Source organism: Cetorhinus maximus, chromosome 8, assembly GCF_964194155.1.
Source record: "Cetorhinus maximus chromosome 8, sCetMax3.hap1.1, whole genome shotgun sequence".
NCBI lineage: Eukaryota > Metazoa > Chordata > Chondrichthyes > Lamniformes > Cetorhinidae > Cetorhinus > Cetorhinus maximus.
The window spans coordinates 776,110-802,500 of record NC_135886.1 but is presented as its reverse complement, the minus strand read 5'-3'; the positions used below and the strand labels follow the sequence as shown (position 1 = coordinate 802,500).

Here is a 26,391-nt window from a genome sequence, read left to right as displayed (position 1 = left end):
AGCAACAACAACAGCAGCAGCAGCAGGAGCAGCAACAGCAGCAACAGCAGCAGCAACAGCAGGAGCAGCAACAGCAGCAGCAGCAGGAGCAGCAACAACATCAGCAGCAGCAACAGCAGCAGCAGGAACAGCAGCAGCAGCAGCACCAGCAGCAGCAACAGCAGCAGTAGCAGCAGCAGGAGCAGCAACAACAGCAGGAACAGCAGCAGCAACAGCAGGAGCAGCAACAGCAGCAGCAGCAGGAGCAGCAACAGCAGCAGTAGCAGCAGCAGGAGCAGCAACAGCAGCAGTAGCAGCAGCAGGAGCAGCAACAGCAGCAGGAGCAGCAGCAGCAGGAGCAGCAACAGCAGCAGCAGGAACAGCAGCAGCAGGAACAGCAGCAGCAGCAGCAGCAACAGCAACAGCAGCAGCAGCAACAGCAGCAGCAGCAGCAGCAACAGCAGCAGGAGCAGCAGCAGCAGGAGCAGCAACAGCAGCAGCAGGAACACCAGCAGCAGGAACAGCAGCAGCAGCAGCAGCAGCAACAGCAACAGCAGCAGCAGCAACAGCAGCAGCAGGAACAGCAACAGCAGCAGCAGCAGCAGCAGCAGGAACAACAGCAGCAGGAACAGCAGCAACAGCAACAGCAACAGGACCAGGAACAGCAGCAGCAACAGCAGCAGCAGGAACAGCAGCAACAGCAACAGCAGCAACAGCAGCAGCAGGAACAGCAGCAACAGCAGCAGCAGCAACAGCAGCAGCAGGAACAGCAGCAACAGCAGCAGCAGCAACAGCAGCAGCAGGGACAGCAGCAACAGCAACAGCAGCAACAGGACCAGGAACAGCAGCAGCAACAGGACCAGGAACAGCAGCAGCAGCAGCAGCACCAGCTGCCTTCTCCTCTGCCACATGCTTTTCCACAAGGCTAAGGCGGAGATGCCACCAAGGTCCAGCTAGAAGGAGACAAGATCCCCAACAGAGGGTCTACAAGCGGAGGATCCATCTCTCCACATGTTTTAGCACCAGTGCCTCAGGGGTTTTAGGCTCTCATGGCAGGTCACTGCTGATATCTGTAACCTCATGGACAAGACCTTCTTCCCAGTGAGCCAGGTGGGCATACATTGCTAGTAGCCTGATAAGGTGCCTGTTACTGGAGGTTTATCTTGAAACCTGTGCATGTTTTTGCCCATGGTGCCTATTATCTTATATGATCTCCTTTTGTATCATGCAGAAAAACTGACCAAATGCTGCACAAGTATTCCAAGTTCAAATAGCAGCTTGTGCCAAGAGAAAAAAATAACACAGCTCATGAGATTTGTTTTCCTATCTTGTTCCTCCTGGTTCCCCTTACGGGTCAATGAATTTATTTCGTGACTAACTGAGTCATACAGAACAAGGAGGGTCGCAAATTTGATCTCTTGTCCGTGGAAGATAATTAGCCTCAATGTCCCTGGTTTAGGGAGGGGATAAGAGCCAGGGTTTCTAATTGTTTTCCAATGCCCCCGGTTTAGTTGCAACGCTCTCTGCTCATGCTTATTGACATATGTATAATGGGCAAATACCTAAAATACTGAAGGGCATTCAGCATCATTCAAGCTGGATTCTAGTGAAAAGTCTCCTCAGGAAAAGAGATGGGGGCAAGGTGAAAACAAATCAAAAGACAAAATACAGGTTACTCTGTTGTTGGCTTCTGTTTTTTCTTGCCTATTAGCAGTGTCTTATTTTGTTTTTCACTCATAAGTTTCTCCTTGCCCCCATAACTCTGTTGTGCTCCAGCCTTCTTCTACATGTCTCTTACATCTCTGAATCCAGCGGGTAGATTGACACTTCCAGTGGGGATAGAAAATGATTGGTAGCAGGTGGGGGGTACCTGTTGTACAATTTATCTGAATTTCTCTGTCATGAGATGTTGCCTGTTCTCAGCCACCACTAAAATTGGAAATCTCGTACCCCTCTTTACTTTACAACATTCCCTTCCCACGTGTTGTTGGGCTCAATCCCATAGTTTTCCTATTGTCCTGTGAGTGTCTCAGTCCAGTCTCAATGGTTTTTGCTCTTTAATGTCAGAAGGAAATGAACAGGAAACTAGGATACATGTGGATAACTAGGATAAAAATGGAAGAAAATGTGTTTAAAAAAGAACTTTAATATTTGAATGACTCCTTTTCCTGATAGCCCAATATTGCTGAATAATAGTGTGCGGGAATCAAACAGAGTTCCATTATTAGAATTAAACAAAGGTCCAAAGGAAGAGTTCCTTTCGTCTGTCAACGTAACATGAAACCTGAAAATGGTACTGTGTGGTTAGGAAATTATAGATGTCAATGTGAGGAGTCACGGTGTTGGTTGTGTTAAACTACTGACCAAAGTAAAATTAATTTGCAATCATAGACACAAAAATGTATGGTTTTCATTTAGTGTGTCTCTTGTATTATGATTTAAAGACCACAAATGTAAATTTGAGGTTAAATTCTCCAAACTATTCATGTTTCTCAGACAACAGAAACCTTGAAACTAGACATTAGAGTTTAGTTTGTTCATTCACAAAGGACTTAGAAATGTAATATGTAATTCTCAGCAGATGCCTTGTAATTTGAAGTGTGAACAACGAGTAATCTTATGTTGATCTAAAACAATGACTCTACTGTTTGAGGGTTCAAGCCCTTTCCCACCTCACATCAATCTTCTTCCAGTTACTTAGTCACAATTTTCCAAATAATTGTACATGACTGCAAATTTCTGACTGTTCTTCTATTACTTCTGATATACATAGGAACCTCTTGATCATATTAAGCCACACTTTTGCATAAGTTCAACATTCACGTTGATTAAAAACTTCATATCTTACCTGGGTTTCATTCTTGAATGGAACGGGTGTTTATCATCGAGCCAAGTTACTTGAAATTGTACACTGCCTTTGTCTTGGTGCTTCCAAGCCAAACAACAGCAAGAGGTGTGACTTAAGTAGCATCGGGAAGTTCAAAAGCATCAGCACTAGTTCAGTCCCTCATGTGGATTGTTGCACTCTCTGGCTGCGAGAGTGACTCTGAAGGATGAGGATGTGAGCTAGGAAGATAACAGCTTTTGAAATGTTGGTATGGCGGAGGATGCTCAGAATCAGCTGGATGGACAGAAGGCAAATGAGTCGGTTAGATCAAGACTAGAAGTTCAGGAGTCAAAAGGGCTGCTATAGGTACAGTTAGAGAGAGAAAGATAGTCAAGTATGGACATCAAGTACAGGTGAAGCCTTGTCCTAGCTATAATTGAAGGAAAATGTGAGGGTTATGAACAGAAGAGGAAGAAGAAAGATCAGATAGGTGGATAACATTGAGACCTGGACTTGAAGGAAGCCAGAGGAGAAGAAAGACAATGTCAAAACCGTCCCACTAAGGCGATGGTGAAAGTGAACAATTGTAAAAGTGCAAATAATGAAGATTCTTTTGAACGTTGTGCTCATCAATGGCAAAGGAAAGCCTTTCCCTATTTTTAGCACCCAGACTGGGCATCAAGCACTTCCAGATCACAAGAGAATAAATGTTCCTCTATTCTGCCTCGTTGCTGTGCTTTCAGCTCCAGGCTTGGGAAAGCATCCCCTACTCCGCCCGAAAGCCAATTTCTATTTTCCATTTCCGTTTCCATTGTTGTGGCCTCTCTTGGTGAGCTTCCCAATTCAGTGCCAATTTAATGTTGCATTGCAGAGCGGGTCCTTTCCAGTTGCACTCCAGGACTTGTTGACCACAGAAGAGCCCAGCCACTGGTGCAGGCAGGCTAGCATGCATTGGTGCCAGTCCCAGCCCAGATTAATGGGGTGGGGGCGGGGTGGGGGGTGGTGGCGGTTAGTGGTTTACCAACAGAAAGGGCATCTGGCTGTAGAACTACCCACCAAATCCAAAACTGATGGCAGATATGTAGAGTGATCAACCAGCATTGTGGGAAAAAGCCAAAAAAAGATTGCAGAGAGAGTTTAGTTCTGTTGCCATGTGTCCATTAGGAACTGATGGAGACCAACTAAACTCATTTCATGTATGACTATTTCCTATTTCCTTCCAAGTTGGCGTTGGTTAGAATGGGGAACAAAGCAAAGCCACGCTGAGCTGGACAGGATATAAAGATGCACCATCCTTTGACCCACAGATATCATGATGACAGTGACAAAATTACTTAAGGAATAATGTGCATCATTATCACAGCATTTTGTGTTGTTTTCCTTACTTACAGCAGCAAAATTATTGAAGTGTAAAGAAGTCAAATGTTAGAAAGAACCATTTAATCACTTTGGAGGGATTTGCTAATTAGGGAGCTGTCTCCACGGCAACATTCTACAATTAAGATGGAGATACCGACAATGTAACGTAATACACGGGATTCATAGGGAATAAATCTGCCTTGGTCAGTGGTGTAAAACAATAACAACTTGCAATTATATAGTGTCTTTAACATAAAATATCCCAAGATACTTCACAGGAGCAAGTCACATAAGGAGTTATTAGGACAAAGCTTGGTCAAAGAGGAAGGTTTTACAAAGCATCTTAAAAGAGGAAAGAGAAGTAGTGAGGTGGAGGTGTTTAGGGAGGGAGTTCCAGAGATTAGGGCCTTGGCAGCTGAAGGCACAGCCATCAATGATGGAGTGATTAAAATCAGGATGCTCAAGAGGCCAGAATTGGAGGAGCGCAGAGATCATGGAGGGCTGTGGGGCCGGAGGAGATTACAGAGACAGGGAGGGGCAAGCCTATAAAGAGAAATTTGAAAATGAGGCTGAGAATTTCAAAAGCAAGGCATTGCTTATCGGGAGCCAATGTAGGTTAGCAAGCACGGGGGAGTTACGTGATGGGACTCAGTGTGAGTTAAGACACAGGCAGCAGAGTTTTGGCTGGCCTCAAGCTTACAGAGGGTAGAACATGGGAACTGGCCAGGAGTGCATTAGAACAGTCAACTTCAGAGGTAAGAAAGGGATTGATGAGGGTTTCAACATCTGAGGCAGGGATGGTGTCAGGTGTTGTTATGTAGGTGAAAATAGATGGTCTTCGTGATGGCACAAACATGTGGTTGGAATCTCACCTCGAGGTCCAATATGACACTTTCCAACCTCATACCGTTGACGGGAAGATGAATGGTATAGGTGGCTAGGGAATGAAACTTGTGTCAGGAACTGAAGACAGTGGCTGTGGTCTTCCCAATATTTAGATGAGGGAATTTCTGCTCATCCAGTACTCAATGTCAGACAAGCATTCTGACAATTTATTGGGCAATATGATCATGGCTGATCTTGAATATCAACTCCCCTTTTCCACCCATTCCCCATATCCCTGGACTCCTAGCTGCTGAGAGACCAAAAATCCATTCATCCCAGCTTTAAATATATTCAACAATGAGGCATCCGCAACTCTCTGGGGTAGAGAATTCCAAAGGTTCACAACCTTTTCAGTGAAAAAATTTCTCCTCATCTCAGTCCTAAATGATTCTCCCCTTATTCTGAAACTGTGCCCCCATTTTCTAGATTCCACAGGGGCAAACAACTGCTCAGTGTCTATCCTGTCGAGCCCCTCCAGAATCTTGTATGTTTCAATGAGATTGCCTGCCATTCTTCTGAACTCCAGAGAGTATAGGCCTCATCCCATTAACCAATCTAATGAACATTTGCAAGTATATCCTTCATTAAATATGGAGACCAAAACTCCACACTGTATTCGAGACTTGGTCTCACCAAAGCCCTGTACAATTGTAGCAACACTTATTCCTGTACTCCAATCCCTTGCAATCAAGGCTAACATGCCATTTGCCTTCTGGATTGCTTGTTGTACCTTCTGTGTTCCTTATTTGTATGAGTACACTCAAGTCCTTCTGTACTTCAACACTTACAAGTTTAATGCCTTTTAAAGCATTTTCTGATTTTTATTCTTACAACTAAAGTGAAAAGCCTCACACTTCCCCAAATGTTACTCCATCTACCACCTTGTTTCCCACTCGCTTAACCTGTCTATATCTGTATTGACAAGGTGGACGTGGAAAGGATGTTTCCTCTTGTGGGTGAGTCCAGAACTAGGGGGCAGTGTTTTAAACGTAGGGGTTGCCTCAGAATTTTCTCTCAGAGGGTTTTGCAACTTTGGAACTCTCTGCCTCAGAAGGCACTGGAGGGAGGGCCATTGAATATTTTTAAGACAGTGGTAGATAGATTCTTGTTAGGCAAGGGAATCAAGGATCATCGGGGATAGATGGGAATGTGGAACTTGAAACACCAACAGATCAGCCATGATCTTAATGAATGGCGGTGCAGGCACAAGGGGCCGAATAGTCTACTTCTGCTCCTGTTTTGTATGTTCTTATTTCCTTTCAGCCTCTTTGCCTCCTCCCGACTTGCATTCCCAGCTAGCTATGTATCATCAGCAAACTAAGATGCATTACTCTTTGACTCTTGATCCAAGTCATAGATTGTAAATAGCTGAGGGCCCAGCATTGAGCACAAAAAGTCACAGCCTGTCAACTTGAAAATGCCTTGTTTATCCTTACTCTTTGCTCCCTGATCCTCTATCCATGCTAATACATTACCTCCAAAGCCAATATTGCATTCGCGATCCAATATATGTTTCTAATCCCTGTCAGTAACATAGCAGTGAATGTTACATGTTGGCAAATGCCAGGAATTAAATAATGCAACCAATTTATTGGGCACAAGCTTGGCCAAATGAGGGCATTAGATTCGACAAATCATTGGCACTAGAAGTTCCAACTCATCAATTTTTTAATTCTTAACATTCTCATAATTTTAAAACAAGTCCAATCTGTTTTGTGTATCCGTGGGGCTGTTGAGGGAGAAGGTAATGAGCAGGACAGGAGGAATTTGCTGAAATTTGCTTTGCTGTTGAAATAATTAATTGACATTCTCTGCATTGTTAATGTCTCCATAGAATAAACAGCAGCAGAATAGAAACATGGACTTCTATTTAAAAAATATTATGGCTTTACATTTCGGGAAATTCTAGACAACCCATGCAGAACAGCATTATCTGGTTCAAAGCCAGGTCATTGAGAACTTCAGTTACATAGCCTATCCTGACCCACTTGTGCTGTGTTTTTCACTTTGGTTCTGTTTCTGGGCCAATTCTGTTCCATTATCACATTTCCTGTGCTTACACTTCAGTTGCACCTCCTTTCTCCCGCCCAATCTCACACTGTCAGATCACAACTTGCATGTATTATATGGCACTTTTAATGCAGTAAATATCCCAAGTTTCACAGAGAAACAGCCCTCCAGCAAGAGGAGGAGAGAAAGTGGGCACGATGACAAAGAGAAAGGCCAGAGCATTTGAGAGACTTCTGGGAATGGGGAGACAAATAGCAAGATGGGGGAGGGTTTAGGGAGACCATGCAGATGAGATTGCTGAAGGTTCTGCTATCAGGTAGATGGAGCAGAAGGATGGCCAAAGCATAGGTCAGGAAAGTGCAAAACTGAGCTGGACCATGAGACTGGGAGAGGCTGCGGAGAGATTTGAAAAAGCAGCTGAGGGGAACTTAATGCCTTGGGGAATGGGGAGTCAGTGAAAATCGGGGACAAAACAGAGGTAATGAGCTGGTGAAAATTAGGGCAGGACTCCTTGTGTTTGCTTTGGGAAAAGCTTCCGCGCTTACAAGGAAATCATGAGGAAGTCAGGCCTGGAGGTGAACGTACCTGCACAAGAAGTCCAACTGTGGTCTTTAATATACTATTGTTGTGTAATTACGCACGCATCCAGTAGAGGGAAGCCTAGTCAAAGGTGCAATATTGGCTTTCGTTGCGTAACATCCTGACTAATGTACATAGCGACACATGCTTCTCATGGAATAACATGGAAACAGGCCTTGTTAACAGAACTAATTCGCTCTATAAAATCTGTGTCATAGTCGTTGTCTGAATTTTAGTACAGAGCGGCTTTCACTTTCCAGATTTCTCAATATTTCTGCTGTCACATGTAGTTTACCACCATTCTCAGGAATTTTTCATTTTAATCTTCTCTCAAATTTCTTTCCCATTTTCAAACTGACATGTTCAGCTTCTTTATTCCTATCCTTAATGATCCATGGCTGAATCTGACACACAGTAATTATGAGATTTGCACTTTAATATTTCCTTAGATCAGCTTGGTCTTTTAAGTGAATTGCTGCATTGATAGAACATAGGAACAGGAGGAGGCCATTCAGCCAACAAGATCGTAGCTCACCTGTATCTTAACTCCATCCACCTGCCTTAGTGCCACATCCTTTCATACCCTGGTTCAGCTAAACAAACCTCGGATTTAGGATTGTTAATTGAGCTAACATTCCTGATTTTTAGTGGGTGAGTGCTCCATTTTTGTAAAGAAGTATTTCCTAACTTCTCCTCTGAATAGCCAGCTCTGATTTTAAGGTTAAGTCCCCTTTGTGGATTTCCCCAACAGCCGAAAATGCCTCTCTCCATCTTCCCTACCAATTCCTTTCAAGATCCTAAAACCTCAATTAAATCACCACTTAACAACCTTTATTCTCAGAAATTCAGACTAGTTTAATGAATCTCCTCATAATCTAACCCTTGGAGCCCTGGTGACATTCTGGTGAATCTGTGCTGTACTCCCTCCAATCACATACCAAAATATCCTCTCCAAGGTGGGATTCCAGAATCGTTTTTGAGAGCTTTGTAAAGCTGTGGCAAAACTTCCTCCCCTTAATATTCGAGTTATATAGGCAAACATTCTATCGTTCTATTTGTACTCAATTACTATGTAATCCTACACCCTTATATTATCACTTCCTCACCCGAAAATGTTAATTTTTCTGGGGTACAATCCCATCAATCACTCTCTTGTATTTTGCTCATTTAGCATATTACCATTTATGTGAACTTAGACTGAGTGTCAACAAGTTTTTGACTATGGAAACATTACAGTTCAATTCTGTTCTTACTCAATTTGCACAATTGCATAGTTTCTATCAGGGGTTCCCAGATAAGATCCATAAGTGCAAACTTTGCCTTATGTTACCCTCCCATGTCCAGAGACACTGAGGATAACAGTCAAAGCCCTACATCACCTGGCTTATGCAAGCTCATTTAGCCCAGGTTGTAGTGTAATGAATTAATTCTAACTGGTTAATATGCTAATAAGATACTGTGTATGTTGCTACAGGAAGTAATGCAACATCACATGGTTTGGTCTCTCTTTTGTACAGCCTCATGGAAGATGTAGCCAGAGCAGTAAGACATCCTCGAATAAAGCACTCGTTTTATATACCGCTGAACACTCATTGGCCTGAATTTTTAGGTCGGTGGGCGGGTGCAATTGGCGGGCCCAGGATTGGCTGGGGACAGGGACCACTGACCGCGATCGGCCCCTGACCGCGATTTCACACTGGCTAGCCAATCAATGGCCAGCCAGCGCGAAGCGTGTGCTGAGAAACTCAGCACTGCCGGTGTGGGGGGGAGCGGGAGGAGAGCGGGCACTGAGGTCAGCGTGGGCGTGGGCCAGCGCTGAGAGAAAGCTCCCCGAAGGCTGAGAGCTGTCTCAGGGAGCTGAAGACCTGTAAAATCAAAAACAAACGTTTCTGAAGCTGGGAGAAAGTGTCCATGCATCATAATAAATCACCTGAAAATTTAGCCACTGAAAATGCTGTACACAGAAATTTATTTATACTTTGTATTTCGGCACAGACTAGAAGGGCCGAATGGCCTGTTTTCTGTGCTGTAGTGTTCTATGGTTCTATGATTTATGTCATCACAGAAACCTCATCCCACCCGTGGATAAGGTTTGATGAAAAATGTAAAGGCCGTCTGGCTGATTCGCCTGTTCGCCAATCGTAAGGTTGGATGGGCAATGAAACATTGCAAACAATTGCGTCATTAATGGGCTTAATTGTCCTCTCAATTGTCAGCGGGTACGCTTCCAACTTTTCCACACCGCCAACCGAAATATCGCGTGAGCGCGGGATGACACTTGCTCAACGTCATCTCGTGCATTTTAACGTTGATTCATGTCGGGTATGCACCCACCCGCCGAGCTACAAATTCCACCCATTATATATTCTGTATTATTTGAACAATGCCAAGAATACTACATGGTGGCAGCGCGTGAAAGAACGGTTATGGAGAAATCTCTACCATTACTGGAAAGCTTCCAGCAAGTTACAGGCCAAGCAGAAGCATGGCTGAATCAGTATCAGAGATTTTCTAAACATTGAACTGTGTCAGGCCTTGCTTTGAAAGTGAGCAGTGAGCAGGTCAGTACGCTGTTATATGTGATTGGTAACAATGCAGGCAGTATCCTCATCAGGCAAGGTATTGATGAGGAAAAAGCCACATACAAGGAAGTAATAAAAACATTTGATGCATACTTCAATCTGAGAAAGGATATTATTGTTGGGCAGGCTAAATTTAACAAACACACCCAACATCAAGGGGAAGTGTTGATGCATTTATAAATGACCTGAATAGACTTGCAGAGAACTGTGACTATGGCAGCTTGAAAGATGAACTATTCAGGGACAGAACTGTAATGGGAATGTTGGATGATGCTTTGTCTGACCACTTGCAGTCAAGGGATGATCTAACCTTAGCAAAGGCAACCTAACTGAGCAGGGAAGTTGAGGTCAGGAAACAGAATCGAGCTTTAGTTCAAAGTGACAAGGAGAGAGAACCTTGTCTCAAAAGCAGCTGGCTCAGTAGAGTACGTCAAATATTAAAAAGCAAAAGCTGTCGTAAAAAAGCAGAGGAGACTGGAAGAGCATCCATCAGCAGCCCAAGCTAACTGTAGTAGGTGTGCCAGGGAACAACACAGGCGGGAAAATTGTCCTGCCAAAGAGGCTGAATGCCGAATGCGGAAAGATGAGCCACTTCCAGGCTCTGTGCCACAGCAAGAAGCCTATACAGGATATGCACAAAGTGAAGCATTTCAAAAGTGGCAAGATCCAGGAAGTGGATGATATCCATGATATTGAGTTGCCTTTCCTTGCGGAGATCCAGGAACCAAGCAGAAGCTACTGGAGTGTTGATATCCTCGTGGAGGGAAACATGACACACTTTAAGTTAGACATAGATGCAGCAATTTCAGTTCTTTCAGGTGCTGGAACGTGGTTGGAGAGAATTTCTCTTCAGTCATCATGAAAAAAACTCTATGGGCCCAGGAGGTATAGGATTCAAGATCTATAGAAGAACTGAACACAACCCTCCAATAACGAGAGAAAGAAATCACAGAAACATTGGGTGCTATTCAGAATCAGAGTTTTCGCTTTTAGCAGGAAGGCATTTACAAACTTACATTTGATTTGCAGGATAGAGAAACTGGAAAGATGAGAATTTCAGCCCAAGAACTTCAGTGCTGAATTCACACAGCTGTTCACAGGACTCGGACAGCTGAAGTCAGCATTCGGCATCACTCTACATCCTGAAGTGAAGCCAGTGTATCTGTTTACACCAACAAAGCTCCTCATCCACTCTTGCCAAAAGTAAAGAGGGAAATTGACTCTACGTTGAAACAAGGAGTCATTTTATCTGTGACAGAACCAACAGCCTTTGTCCCAATGCCTAAACCCATGGATCGCTCAGAATTTGCGTAGATGTTACCCAGCTGAACAAAGCAGTTGAACACAAAGTTCATCCTATGTCGTCTGTGGACAGGGGCTTAATTAAATTGGGAAACAGTTCAATCTTCCCGAAGTTGGATGCAAATAGTGGTTTCTGGCAACTACTCATCAAAGAAGAGTCTAAGTTGCTCACAACCATCATTACACCATTTGGGAGGTTTTGTTTCAGCAGCTTACCATTCAGCATCACATCAGCACCAGAAACCTTCCAGAGGACAGTGTAAAGTATCCTAGAAGGACTGGGTGGAGTTGTATGTCACATGGATGATGTCCAGATCCATAGATCTATTCAGATAGAACATGACACTAGAATGTGAGCTGTGTTGCGACACCTAAAGGAAGCTGGACTTACATTCAACAACAGCTGTGAATTCACATCGCTGACTGTCAATTTCCTTGGGCATATTGTGGATGCAACTGGTGTCAGATCTGATTTGCCAAAGTTGAGCAATCAAGGAGTTTCCAGCTCTTCAGAACGTGACTGAGCTCCAGAGATTCATAGGTGTGGTAAAGCAAGTCGGAAAGTTCTTGCCCAACCTCGCCAATAAGCCATTACGCAAGCTGTTGTGACAGGACTATGCATGGTGCTGGGAGGAAGCACAACAGAAGTTGTTATGACTGATGCAATTGGTAAAGTGGAGTTATTTAAAAATCCCAGAGGGAAACTTTAAACAACTGTCAAAACATATAATTTTAAGTGTTATGTTTGGGACACGACTCTAATTCAGGAATCAGACCACCAGTTCTCGAGGTTTTACTTTAAACTAAATGAAATATTTTATTAATTTACACAGGTTAAAATATATATACAAATAGCTACAAATTACGACAATCATAACTTTTAACAATGTCCCAAGCTAATCTCCATTAAGGCAACAGCAACCCATAGACTTAACCAGACACCAGGCAAAGCATTTTCACCTTATGAATTCAAAATGAAGTTTTTTTCACTTTGGTTCCTGTGGAGACAGCTGGAGGCTTACAGCTGCCTTTTGATCTCACATTGCCTCTGCCCTGCACACCCGAAAACTGCTGAAGTTATACCTACCAGCTCCACTGAATGTAAATTCTCATTGTATCAACAACCTCTGAACTAAACCCCTCTGTAACAATAAAACCCCTTTCATAGTACCAATTTTATTAATATTGTATACATATTGCTTAGTAGCTGCTGGATAGGCATCAGTTTTCACCCTACTTCTTCAATGCTCTATTCAAAAAATGCAAATACACAATATATCTCTTACACATCAAAACTAGTACACATCAAAGCACCCAGGCTAGCTGGCTTTAATCCAATTAAGACACACCCACAGACTAAACTTCTATTTTAGAAAAACAATCTTTTGCATTAATAGTATATAAATTAATAGCTTCATGACAAGGTCTTTTGAGAAAATCAAATAGTTGTTGGTATCGCCTGATATTTTAGCTCACTATGACTCAGAACTACCCACTATCATTGCTGCAGGTGAATCTTCTACAGGGTTGAGAGCTATACTCTTTGAGATACAGATGGATGGAAAGCGTAGACCAGTTTACTATGCATCCCGTGCACTGCCAGAGACTGAACAGAGATGTACAGTGAAAGACAAAGAAGCGTTAGCTGCTACATGGGCTGGCAAGACGTTATTGTAGATTATATGCCCAGCCTCGACTTTAAGATAGAGCCAGACCACAAGTCCTTAGTGACACTCTTAAATTCTAAGAAGTTAGCAAAAAACTACCTCCATGAGTACAACAGTTCAGACTGAGGATGATGAGGTTTGATGCAAGAACAAAGCATGCTCTGGGAAAGCAGCAGAATAAAGCAGATGCTTTGTCCCGCATCCCAGAGGCAAGGCCTGGGCAAGATGATGTAGTCCTTAAGGTAGGAACCTTTGCATTGAAAACAGCCACAACTCCACCATCAACAACTCAGTGGCTAAATGAAGTCAGAGATGCACAGAAATCTGCTGAATAATGTGCTCAGGTCAGGGAATACTGCATCAAAAGGATGACTAGCATACATGGCACACAATCCCAGACAGAACTATGAACAGAGAGGACACCTCAGTGGAGCTGATGATTTACTCACCTGTGATGAGAGATTGGTCATTCTGAGAGCTCTACGACTCAATTACTACAACAATGCATCAAGAGCATTTGGATATCACCAAGCATCATGCCAGAGTAATGGTTTTTTTAAATCTTCGCCATATAGAAATGAGAATCAGAGACTTGGGTGGAAATGTAGTGTAATGGGTTAATTCTAAAACTTTAAAATGTTAATCAGATACCATGTACATCATCACAGGAAGTGATGCAATATCACATGGTTCTCTCGCTCTTGTACAGCCTTGTGGAAAATGTAACCAGTGCAGTGAGATGTGTTCCATTAAAGCTCATATTTTATATTCCTCTGCAGACACATTATAAATTCTGTACTAGTTGGACAATACCAAGAATATTATGCAGACCTGGACTCCTGGCCTGTATGTTTGGTTCTACAATTGATAGAATAGTTACCAGGAGAGTTGGAGGAGCTAGTTTTATGTTCCCTGCACGGCCATAAAATGTGTCAGGGGGAGCGACGGGATGAATATCTGTGTACTAAATATTTCCAAATTTCTGGCAAAAACGGTGTGCGATAACTAATATGATGACAGTTTTTATTATTTAGGTACAGCAAGATTTGCTGCACAGTTTATGACTGATAAATCTGGCTCTCACTTGTATCCCCACAACTGTGATTTTTCCTTAAAACTTTGATTACATTACAATAGTCGCTCATATAGTGCAAGTGAAATTTGTAATTTGCATTATACCGTAGGCCGTGGCATATAAGTCAACATGGAATATAAGATGACCCCCATTTTCAGACATGATGTGTTATACTCACATTAGTAGTGAGCCTTAGTTTTCCATCTCACAAATGGATGTTTTAGTTACCAGCACCATATACCTGCGTGCAAGGGATCAAGCAGGGTGATATGGGCTGAGCTGTGAAGATGTGTGGGTGTATAAGACACACTCACACAGAGAAGACCCCAGATGGTGAACAAGAAAGATGGTGACTACCCACACCCACGCCACTGGTTCACTTTTATACTCAGCATAAAAGTTGACCCTCCCACCACATTTTGGAGAGATTTTTTGAGGCTTCAAAGGTTGATTTATACACTTACAGCTATGGCAATCTGTGTGAAATGAAAGTACTATTGGAAATTGGATGTATTGAGTTATTGAAATAAACAGTGACTCATTAAATCAATCACCTTAAGTATTCGGAGAGAAATTTTCCAGCTTTTTTTGAACTAGCCTGAACTTCTTCATCTGCTTCTTGGTGAATAATCAGAATTTCATTTTGAAAGAAAATAAAGAAAGATCTGTATTTATGTAATGTTTCAAAGCACTTTACAGCCAATGAAGTATTTCCGTGTTGTAATGTGGGAAATACAGCAGTCAATTTGCGCACAATCAGCTTCCACAAACAGCAATGTGATAATGACCTAATAATCTGCATATGTTTTTGTATTGTTGATTGAGGAATAAATGTTGGCCAGGACACAGGGATATCTCCCTGCTGGACCTCGAAATAGTGCCAGTGAACCTTTTATATCCACCTGAGAGAGCAGACAGGACCTTGGTTTAATGTTTCTTCCAAAAGAGAGCACCTCCTATAGTGCAGCACTCAGAGTTGTGATATGCATTTAAGGGATAGCAACCATCACTAGAAGGGAAGTGCGATAGGTGATCCAGCCTCAGTTTCACTTTGGTCTGTGAGCAGAACACAGCTCTGCTGCTGATGCCTTCAAGCTTTCTACCTTTATATAAATGTTCTTACATGCCTAGCCTAAATAAATGAACACGTAATGTGTTTGTCCAATCCCTTACAAGTGATTGCTATCTTAATATCATTATGAAAACACAACATGGTGTTCAGCAGTGGTCAAACAGCATGGCAGCAAGATTAAGCACAGGTACAACATGGTGAACAGCCTTAGCTCATGCTACATGGCATAAGATGACACTTGATGTTTTGGTCAGACTGCAACAAAGCCTCAGCATCAGAGAGTGTTGAAATCACAACATGGTGTCTGCACAGGAAAGCTTTGAAGTTACAGTGCTGAGATCGTGCTCAGGTGGAGAGCAGGCAGATCACTTGTGGTGAGGTTGCAGCACGTAGCCTGTCCGTTCAGTGAGTGGGACAGTGTGGTCGAGAGGATCAGCAGGACCTCGGTTACCTCGGTCGGGAAAAGCAACTGACCAGGGTGTGGGCCGGATTGATAGTGAACGAGAGAGAGTCAAACAAAAAGAACAAACAAAGCCAGAATAAAAATCAAGCCAGAAAAGGTTACGATTATAATGGGTGGCTTCGGGATTGCTGAACAATAAAGTGAATAAAACAAGGAGAAGGAAGGACAAAGGGATACTGTCAGAATGTCCGCAAAATTTGCCAGTTTGAATTGGGATGCGGCTGACCTACTTTCCGAATTCAAAATCTTTAAATAGTGTACAGAGCTATGGTTTCTTGATTCAGGTTTGGCTGAGCAAGATAAGCAGGCCAGAAAATAATTGCCTCACAATTGGGAATGAACACATCAGGATTAACAGAGGGAGAGGTAAAGGATCCCCAAAAGATGTGGACTACATCGGAAGACTGGTTCAGTATCGGATTAAACTTCCGAATTCATCGACTAGAGTTCATGTCATTTCAACAACAGCCTACAGAACCCATAGACCACTTAGTCAGCAGAAGCAGAGAAAAGGATACGTACTGTGATTTTTCAAATACAAAACTAGCGGACAGAGCTGGTGATCACCTCTGCTCCGATGGAAGAATTCCAGAAAGATCTGCTAGATGAGCCCAAAATGCATAGCATCAAAGAGTTGTTCAAGGATGGAAGTTAGTATAAAGCGATCCTAGCAGGTCAACGAAGATTACAGCTCCGAAATACAACGCCAATTGTTGACCCACTCATTAGAACATCTAAACCTAGCAAGGCATGTAGAAGGTGTGGCCATCTGCATGTACCAAGGACATGCACAGCTCTCCAACAATTCTACAAAGCATGTGGCAGAAAGGGCCATTGGCAAAGGCAATGCACTAGAGCGAAGCCTGGGGCAGCTACAAAGAGCTGTGCACTGATCCAAACAGACCGTACACAACGGGTACCTTCAAGAAGTAAGAATTACCATCTGGTGTCCCATCAGAAACACATACATGCGGTGATTGACAAACCAGAAAATGATGATAATATGTCTGATGAGATGAAGAGTGGTGAAAACAGGTTTCACACTGTCAATCTCGTGGAAAACATAGATACTGTCTCACCATCCGAAATGCTTGCCAAGATTCAAATTATTTGCCCTAGTAAGTTGGTAACTGTTCGTTCTTGGCCAAGACTGACACAGGGGCAAGGGCGAACATCCTAACTCTACATTCTAAAGGACATGTATCCACAGATGTGGAGAGTCATGGCGAAACCTCCTACTGCGCAACTTTCAGTATACAGCAGTTCACTAATCACATGTGCAGGATGCATTGTCCTTGAGTGCAAGTACCATCACTCCTCCTGGATGTCCCAGATGGTTTTCATCATGGAGACCCATCGTGGAGACCCATCGTGGAGGCCCAGTGACTGTAAGGTCTACTGGCAGTCATGACCTCGCACTAGTAACATTTCATGGAACCAGTCAGAACTCACACAGCAGACCAACCTCAGAAGCTACTCCTATCACCTCAGTTCATGACCTAGCATTGAAATACCCAGAATGTTTTGACAAAATTGGCACTTTCAAGGGAGCTGCAAAATTATACTTGTAGGAGAATGCAAGTCTATCAATTAATCCACCACATATGTGCAGCATCCATTTACAAGACAAATTGAAGGTCGATCTAGACAAAATGGAGAAAGATGGAATCATTAGAAGAGTACAAATGCACACCAATTGGTGCAGCTCAGTCAACTGTGTAAAGAAGGACAGATAACTGAAAGTTTGCCTTGATCCACGACCTTTAAATGCAGTTTTGAAACATTGCCTTTACAAAATACCCACATTAGAAGAGTTAAATCCAAGATTTGCAGGTGTAGAATTCTTCTCATATCTTGATGACAGGCATGGCTACTGGTCAGTCATCTCACGGAGAAGTCCCACGAGTTTACTACATTTCCTACCCCATTCGGATGATACTGTTTTCAATGACTTGCTTTCAGGTTATCTGTTAGCCAAAATCTCTTTCAAGCTTACGTGGACCACATTACATGCACCGTGCCAGGATTCATCTGTTTAGCCGATGACATTGTTGTTGTGGGACAAACAAAGCAAGAGCATGACAATAATCTTCATTTATTGGTGCAAGCAGCCGGTAATGGAGGATTGATGTTCAACAGTCTGAAATGTGCCATCAATATGTGGCAGATCAATTTCTTTGCTTCCAAATATTCCACTATCGGCATATGTCCCGATCCATGTAAAATAGGGGATGTTAATGCCATGCCAACTCCTCAAGACAAGGACAATCCTTGAAGATGTCTAGGTCTCTTTAATTTCCTGTCTCCATACATTCCCAATTTCACTCAAAAATCTTCATCGCTAAGGGAATTGTTGAGAATGGATGTGCCTTTCCTCCAGCACAAAGACCACCAATACCTCTTCAAGGCACTGGAACAGTCACTATCAGTAGCATTAACATTGCAATTTTATGATCCTAGGGAGACAACTACCCTGGAGATAGATGCCTCACAGAAAGATTAGAGAGCATGCATAGGATAGAAAGGCAAAACCAATAGCATTTGCTTCAAAATCTCTGCCTGTAACACAATCCAACTACTCCAACAGTGAGTGGGAAACATTAGCTTTAGTGTTTGGAATCATGCGATTTTATGCCTATCTATTTGGCAAAAGATTTGTGGTAGAGATTGACCGCAAGACACTGGAGATGATTGGCGAAAGCCATTTGTCCAATGAACCACCAAGACCACAATGTCCATTGATAAAGATTCAAGGTTATGACTGTGAGATTAGGTACAAGCTTGGCAACTTGATGGTCACATCAGATACACTTAACAGATTGCTTAATTCAGCAAAAGCAGAAGATATATCCTTGGATCAACAATTTGACTTCATTGACATTGAACCTGAAGATGTTCTCCAAATTGATCTGGTACATTTTGCACAACACAGATGGCAACAGCTACAAGAAGAAACAGTAAAAGATTCTACACCACAGAAACTGTAAAAAACCATCTTTAAGGATGACCTGATTCAATTCAGCATGAACATGAGCTCGTGAGACCATTTTGGCCTTACCAGGATGAGCTAGGCATCTCCCAGGGAGTCATTTTTGAAGGCAGGCAGGTCATCATACCGGAATCTTTGCGACCTGATATTCTTCAGCAACTTCATCTCTCGCACATGGGGATAGATCGGACAAGAAGGCTCACAAGGGCCAGGTTTGTATAATGACATTGAAGTCATCATCAAGAAGTGCGGGACATGTCAAGAGCATATACCCAGTCAGCACAAAGAATCGCTCATTCCACATTAAGTTCCTACCCATCCATGGTCCAAAATCGCATTTGAATTCTTTCATGTCCATGGGACTGACTTCATTGTCATCGTCGGCTACTTTACCAAGTACCCCATTATTCGACGATTGCAATATATATCAAGCACAACTGTCATGCACACTCTAAGTGCTATTTTCAGTTTATTTGGTGTGCCTAGAGAGATCATTACAGATAACAGTTCACAATTTATTGGTAAGCCATTTCAGGCTATGTGTGAGAAGTGGGATATTGATCACACTACTTCTCTTCATTACCCTAGATCTAGTGACCTGGCTAAATGAACGTTTCACCCTAGTACTCAAATGTAGACAGGCTAAATAAGATCTACACATTGCAATGTTACATCTGAGAGTGAAACCTTTAAGTGCAACTATTCATCATTGGCAGAATGCATGTTTGGCAGACCAGTGCGTACCAATTTACCTACTATTACTCATTCTACACTCTCAGAAACTAGAGAGCAACTTTTAAAACTGCAAGAGAATTGCAACTTTCCCAATAAAATACCTGTACAGAATTGCCAAGTTTACAGTTGCAACAACAAGTTCGCATGCAGGATCCCACAGAAGGTACATGGCAACCAGCTGACATGACAAGGATTTGTTCAGAACCAAGGTTCTATGAAGCCATTATGTACAAAGGCTCAACAGTGAGACATGACGAGGACAAACCAGATCCAATTCAGCTCCTCGACAACTATGTAGTCCTTTGGCCTCTACGACAAGATCCAAAATACAACCAGGAACGACATCCAAGAATGACAATCCCACAGATCACTGTGAGCAATTAAAGACACCTCCAGACAAGGTTACCATTACAGATCTGAGCCTGTCAGCAGATTACCTCTAAGCTTTATAGACTGATAGATTCGTCAGTTCCATACACTTATGTAATGGTAACTAAACATGAGCTTGTATTGTAAATAGTTCTACAGCTTTGGAAGAGGGAGAAAGTATCTTTAAGAGAAATGGGGGTGGGGGTGTTGTAATATGCCTTTAAGGGGTAGCAGCACGACATCACTGGACGGAAATATGTCATGTAATCCAGCCTCAGTTTCGCTTTGGCCTGTGAGCAGCACAAAACACTCACAGCTCTGCTGCTGATGTCTTCAAGCTTTGTATAAATGTTCTTATGTGCCTCATTTAAATAAATGAACCCACAACATGTTAACCCAATCATCATAAAAGCACAACAGGAGTACCTGCCTTGATTTTTTTGTTCAAGTCCTGAAGTGGGACTTGAACCCAAAGCTTTACAAATTAGAAGCAAGTGTGTTACCAATTGAGCTACTAGTTACACAAGGTACCAAACTATCTTAACATGTATATTTGTTTAGCTTACTTTCTTTGGTGGTAGTTGGTAAATTACATGGCTCTGAATGGGTGAGGAGTGTCTGTACTATGATGTGCAGGACAGCACAACTGTGAGGGACAGGCTGGATGGGTTAGTAACATTTTTCCTGTTCCCTCAATTTAATTTGCTCTTGTGCATGTGATGTTCCCATTTTCTTACAGCAAGCATTCTTGGAACAGAATAGAACAGGATTGCAATTCTGAGTATTTCAAAAACTCTCAATTTAAAAACTGTTAAAATCATTTTTTTTAAATCAATGCTTTACAATATTTGCTTTATTGAATATTTTCTTTAAAAATGAATTTTAATTTGAAGTTAATCTCTGAGAGTAACAGGAATTCAGCAGAGTCCATTAGCCCTCAAATTTGCAGTTACTGAATTGCCAGTGCAGCATGGGAAAAACTGATGGGACAGTCACATCAACAATAACACCTTGCATTTGTATAGTGCCTTTAATGTGGAAGACTGGCCAAGGTGTTTTACAGGAGTTTGGCACTAAGTAACATAAAGAGATATAGCACATGACCAAATGCTTGTTTGAAAGAGGTAGGCTTTAAGGAGCGTCTTATGGGAGGAGAGTGAGTTGGAGCAGCAGAGAAGTCTAGGGAAGGAACTCCAGAGGTTAGGATCTAGGTAGGTGATGGCATGGCCACCATGATGGAGCAATGAAAACCAGGAATGCTCAAGAGACCTAGATTGGAAGGATACCGAGATCTTGGGGGGGCGAGGGTTGGCATGTGGCACAATGAAGTCAGCCATTTACATCTCCCAAGGGAGAGGAAGCAGCGCTGAGATGTGCTCGGACATTGGCTGCCAGCATGCTTTTTGAATAGTGGATTGCACCTAAGAAATACAAGAAAGGGGAGACGGCAAGGGTGGGCATAAAACTATATTAAGTAAAATGTCTCAAAGTAAGGCCGTGTTTTGTATGGCATTGTGTAAATAGGGAGTGTTAAGGATTTGAAGTGTTGTTGAAAGGGATACAAGTTAGACATTAGGCTAGTACAAGCAGCAACAGCATACATAGATGCTGAAATCCTCATGTTCTCTTCTTTTCAGTCACCATGAGTGGAGCTGTTCAGGTCTTCATATCCTGTCTGGTGGCTTTCATGCTCTGCCAGGCTAAACCTTTCAAGCAATCTAGCTTCTTTGACTTTGTGGGAGAGGAACCAGGATCGGCATCCGGACCAACTCCTGAGGTTCCTGTCGTCCACCGATACAAATGTCCACCCAGGTGTCGCTGTCACATGAGTGTGGTGCAGTGTTCGAATTTAGGTAAGGAAAGCTCAAACCATTTACACGGGAAGAAAGCAGAATTGAAAGTGCACATGTTTGTTATTATGATTGGTTTCCCTTCCAAAATATAAGCAGTTCATTCAGAAAAAAAATTCCTGCTTTGAATGCACAAGGACATTTGGGGCAAAAATGCTTTTTCCAGGCATTGCTGTAAATTAAGGGTCCTTCAGCTCCATATAAATCTCAAATTTAATTCTTTTAATGTCCATGTTTTTCTTTTCCTCTCCTGAATGCATTATCTCATGTTGGGTTACAATGCAGTGTCCGTTAGTATCTTGCCCGAGAAACCCTTCTCTCTCTGAGTCTAGGCAGTGAGCAAAGCTCAATGGCCATTACAGCTTAGCCCTCACCTAGTATTGACCCACACAAACACATGCACACTTTTGTTATAACTGGGTGAGAAGGGGTGAACTGGCTCCCCTCTATTCAACCTCCTCGGTTGGTCACAACAGAGGCTTTAGTTTTTTTTCACAAGGATATGCCTTTCCCAAACTATTAATGCAGTGAGCAATAAGGAGCCAGTCACACAAGGTTCACTTGAGTAAAAGAAAGAGCAAGTTTATTAACCACTAAACCCCAGAGAAGAGAAAATAAAAATGTGATGTCACACACACAGGTATCAGAAATAAGGGAAGTTAGAGTTCAATTAAAAAAAAGTTAAAGCAATGAACGGTTAAGTGTCCTTTGCTTGTCCTTGAGGCATAGATTTTAAAACATTGAAGCCAATTTGTACTGGTTGGTTATGTGGATGTGATCAGATGTAGAAGATGTTGCAATTATTAAGAGATCTCAGTTCACTGGTGGATTTCTAGTAAAGTTGGCTTCCAAACCAGTTAGTCCACTTGTTTCAAAAGAGAGAGAGGGAGCGAGTGCAGTTTTCCAGCCTGTTTCCTTTGTTGAAAACTTTCTTGACATTCCCTGCATCACTTGTTTCAATGTCAAGTGCTTTGCATTTTAATGTGTCTTCCTTAGACAGTGATGAGTTTCGATGACTCTCTGGATTTGTTTGTTTTTCACCTTCACCTTGGAAGGTGGCTTTGTATTTTTAAATAGTTTGTTCTGCTTCATTTCAAATTGCAAAATGTCCAGTCTGTTGAGATTTGAAAATCATATTTTCAAAATTAAAGCTGCGTCGACTTGCGATACTTTCCAATTGGTGGACATTGAACCACAATGATCCTGGCTTCTCATCGCCTCCTGAGGCAAGCTTAATTATTCCCCTTCTCTTGGCACCCTAGTCTCAGAAAAACCGCCTCAGCACAGCCGAGAAACATTTACATTCCGTTCGGCTCAGTTATACACTAGCCAGTGTATTTTTACAACTCAGCTTTTTGAGCAAATATCAGATTTATTCTTTAGTACAAAAAAATATACCCACCTCTTCTAAAGGTTTTAAAAAATATTAATCTGAGTGTCACTAAGTGATGTGAAACTGTAGCTTGTGTAAGTGTAATTGTCAAAGGTCAGCCATATTCTCACTATTTCCACTGTCCATCATTCGCATGCAGTGGTCAGAATGCTGTGAACATCACATGGCACATGCATTACAGTTTATTCACATTCATCCACAGTGCCCTCATCTGCAAGAATATTTGTAGGTGCTGACAGGTAGCAGAGATAGGAATAAATGGGTCATTTTCGAATTGGCAAGCTATTACTAGTGGAGTGCCACAAGGATCAGTGCTGGGTCCTCAACTATTTACAATCTATATCAATGACTTGGATGAAGGGACTGAATGTACAGTTGCTAAATTTGCTGATGACACAAAGATAGGTAGGAAAGTAATTTGTCAAGAGGACGTAAAGGGTCTACAGAGGGATTTAGGTAAGTAAAATGAGTGGGCAAAAATTTGGCAGATGGAGGATAATGTGGGAAAATGTCAACTTGTCCACTTTGGTAGGAAAAATAGAAAAGCAGTATATTATTTGAATGAAGAGGGACTGCAAAACTCTACAGTACAGAGAGATATGGGTGTCCTGGTACATAAATCACAAAAAGTTGATATGCAAGTGCAGCAAGAGATTAGGAAGGCAAATGGGATGTTGCCATTTATTGCAAGAGGGATTGAGTATAAAAGTAAGGAAGTTTTGCTGCAGTTGTACAGTGCATTGGTGAGATCACATCTGGAGTACTGTGTACACTCTTGGTCTCCTTACTTAAGGAAGGATATAATTACATGAGAGGCAGTTCAGAGAAGGTTCACTTGGTTGATTCCTGAAATGAAGGAATTATCTTATGAGGAAAGTTTGAGCAAGTTGTGCCTACACCAACTGGAGTTTAGAAGAATGAGATTTGACCTTATTGAAACATATCAGTTGCTGAGGGAACTTGATGGGCTGGATGCTGAGAGGATGTTTCCCCTCATGGGACAATCCAGAAGTAGGGGAATAGGTCTAAAAATTAAGGGTCTCCCATGTAAGACTGAGGTGTGGAGAATGTTTTTTTTTAAGAGGATCGTTAGTCTGTGGAATTCTCTTCCCAGAGATAGTGGAGGCTGGGTTATTTAAGATGTTAAGGTTGAGTTAGATAAAGTTTTGAGCAGCAAAGGAGTCAAGGGTTACAGGGGGGAAGACAGGAAAGTGGAGTTGAGGCTGCAATCAGATCAGCCATGGCCTTATCACACGGTGGAGCAGGCTCAGTGGCCGAATGGCCTACTCCTGCTCCTAGTACTTATGTTCTTGAGCTGAATTTGAATTCAGCATTTTTTATTGAAGTTTCACAGACTTTACATTCTTGATCCATCAGGATATGGAATCATTATTGGGATGCTCGCTAAAATGGTAACATTTACTCTGCAGGTCCGATATTTGGCTTTGTGTTGGGTAACCCAGTGGATGGTGCAGAACAAAGGAATCAGACTGCTAGCATGCTTTTCTAAGAATATCCCATTTTTAGAATGGAAAAATGTGGTTCTCATCAGAGCATGCTGGGCATGGGATTAGGTCATTTAAACAGCAACAACAACTTGCACCTTTAATGTAACAAAACATCTCAAGCCATTTCACAGGAGGATTACAAAGCAAAATAGGACACTGAGTCACGTAGGTGCTAATAGGTCAGATGGCTTGACTAAAGACGTAGATTTTAATGAGTGCCTTAAAGGATGAAAGTGAAGTAAAGAGATGGAGAGCATTAGGGAGGGTATTCCAGAACTTAGGTCATGAGCAATTGAAGGGACACTGACCAATGATGGAGCGATTAAAAACGGACCAGTCAGAATCTAGTAAGGTCTCTGTGTCACACTACACATGGCGTTGAGGGGCTGATTGCATTCCATGACCTACAATGAGGATTGAAACCTTGAAACAATGGTGTATGACATTTGTACAATTGAATCAGTAAATTCTATTGCATTTTCACAGAGCCCACCCTTCAGCCAATCAGGAACAGCTTTTTAAAAATCGCAAACCCTGAGGACTTTGTAGTTTGAGAAAATGAACAAAGTAAACAAGATCCTAACAGTATTCATTGTAACAACTGATCTGGGAGGAACCTAATGATAGCTGCACTGGGCAATTTCCTTTTTAAACCAAAAAGGAGTCACATTGCACAGTGAAGAAAATGATTACTCTGATTATTACCATATTCAGGCAGCATCAGCTTCGTACTGTTTTGAAGAAAATAAGGGAAGTGACTAATTGTGGGAGAATACATAGCTTCAGAAATATGCATGACTGGCAGCTTTAATGCTGCCCAAAATCCAGCTTGTGCAGGAATCAGAACTAGTTTATAACGGACATGATTCAAATGAGTCTGTATTACTTGACCCTGCTTTCTGCTGTACACTGGCTTTGTGTGACCCTGACAAAAACTTGTAAAGCCACTTTGTACTCAGCTAGGTGAACAAACAGATAGATAGAAAAAGATATAACAGATATGAAAAGGTTACTTTCCTGTCTAATTCGTAAAACATCTCAACTGGCAGCTGCTTGCCTGAGGCAATGATTTTTATGGGGCTTAAGGTTAAAGTTTCAAACCTCAGTTGAAATTCAGTTACTAAGTTAATGTTCACCTCCCTCGTTTTGCAGCAAAGTAATGGAAAGTTTGAATTAAAGTCTCATCAACATTTTCCCCATATCTTCCCCAAATGCTTCTGCCATCAGCCAGGAGGATGGGGCTGTCTAGACTGTAAACCTCGATAAGAGTCCGGTCAGCTCTGATTGACAGACATTGCTGTTTGTGGAGCTGACTGAGTTGTTTTTCCCACACTTTCTCTCCTCCTTTCCGAAGCAAACAAAAGTCACATTTGCAAAAGAAAGCAAATGCAAACTGAACGCAAACTGAAGTAACCCTATTGTTACGAAAGCCAGACCTACCTCATCCGTGAACAGGGACTGGGAAAGTCCCAACAGGCCTCTGGAGTTCCTGTGCATGCACGGACAGGGAGCGGGTTGCGTGTGCGAAGTGCCTGTACATAAACAAAAGGCTACAAAACCTCTGATCATGTGACCCAGAGGCTGGGCACCATTTCAGAGAAGAGTCCTAGGCAGGGGAAAGGGATAGGGGACAGGGAGAGGCCTCAAAGGGAGATGGATAGGGAGGCATCCCCAGTTAAGGAGAATGGCGAGCAAAAAAAGAGGCTCCAACCAGATAAAGGGCTGCAGTTGGCTGACTTTAAGGGGT

General features: G+C 42.4%; 1 protein-coding gene across 2 annotated transcripts in view; it reads left to right on the top strand.

Moving 5' to 3' along the window:
- The window catches only part of LOC144683228 (decorin-like), a 70,854-nt gene that overhangs the window by 15,570 nt on the left and 28,893 nt on the right, over nt 1–26,391 (top strand). For both annotated transcript variants that reach the window (XM_078546185.1, XM_078546184.1), the window contains exon 2: nt 21,531–21,746. In XM_078546185.1, coding sequence (XP_078402311.1) covers nt 21,536–21,746 — 211 coding nt within the window. In that variant the 5' untranslated portion in view covers nt 21,531–21,535. The remainder of the gene's footprint in view (nt 1–21,530; nt 21,747–26,391) is intronic.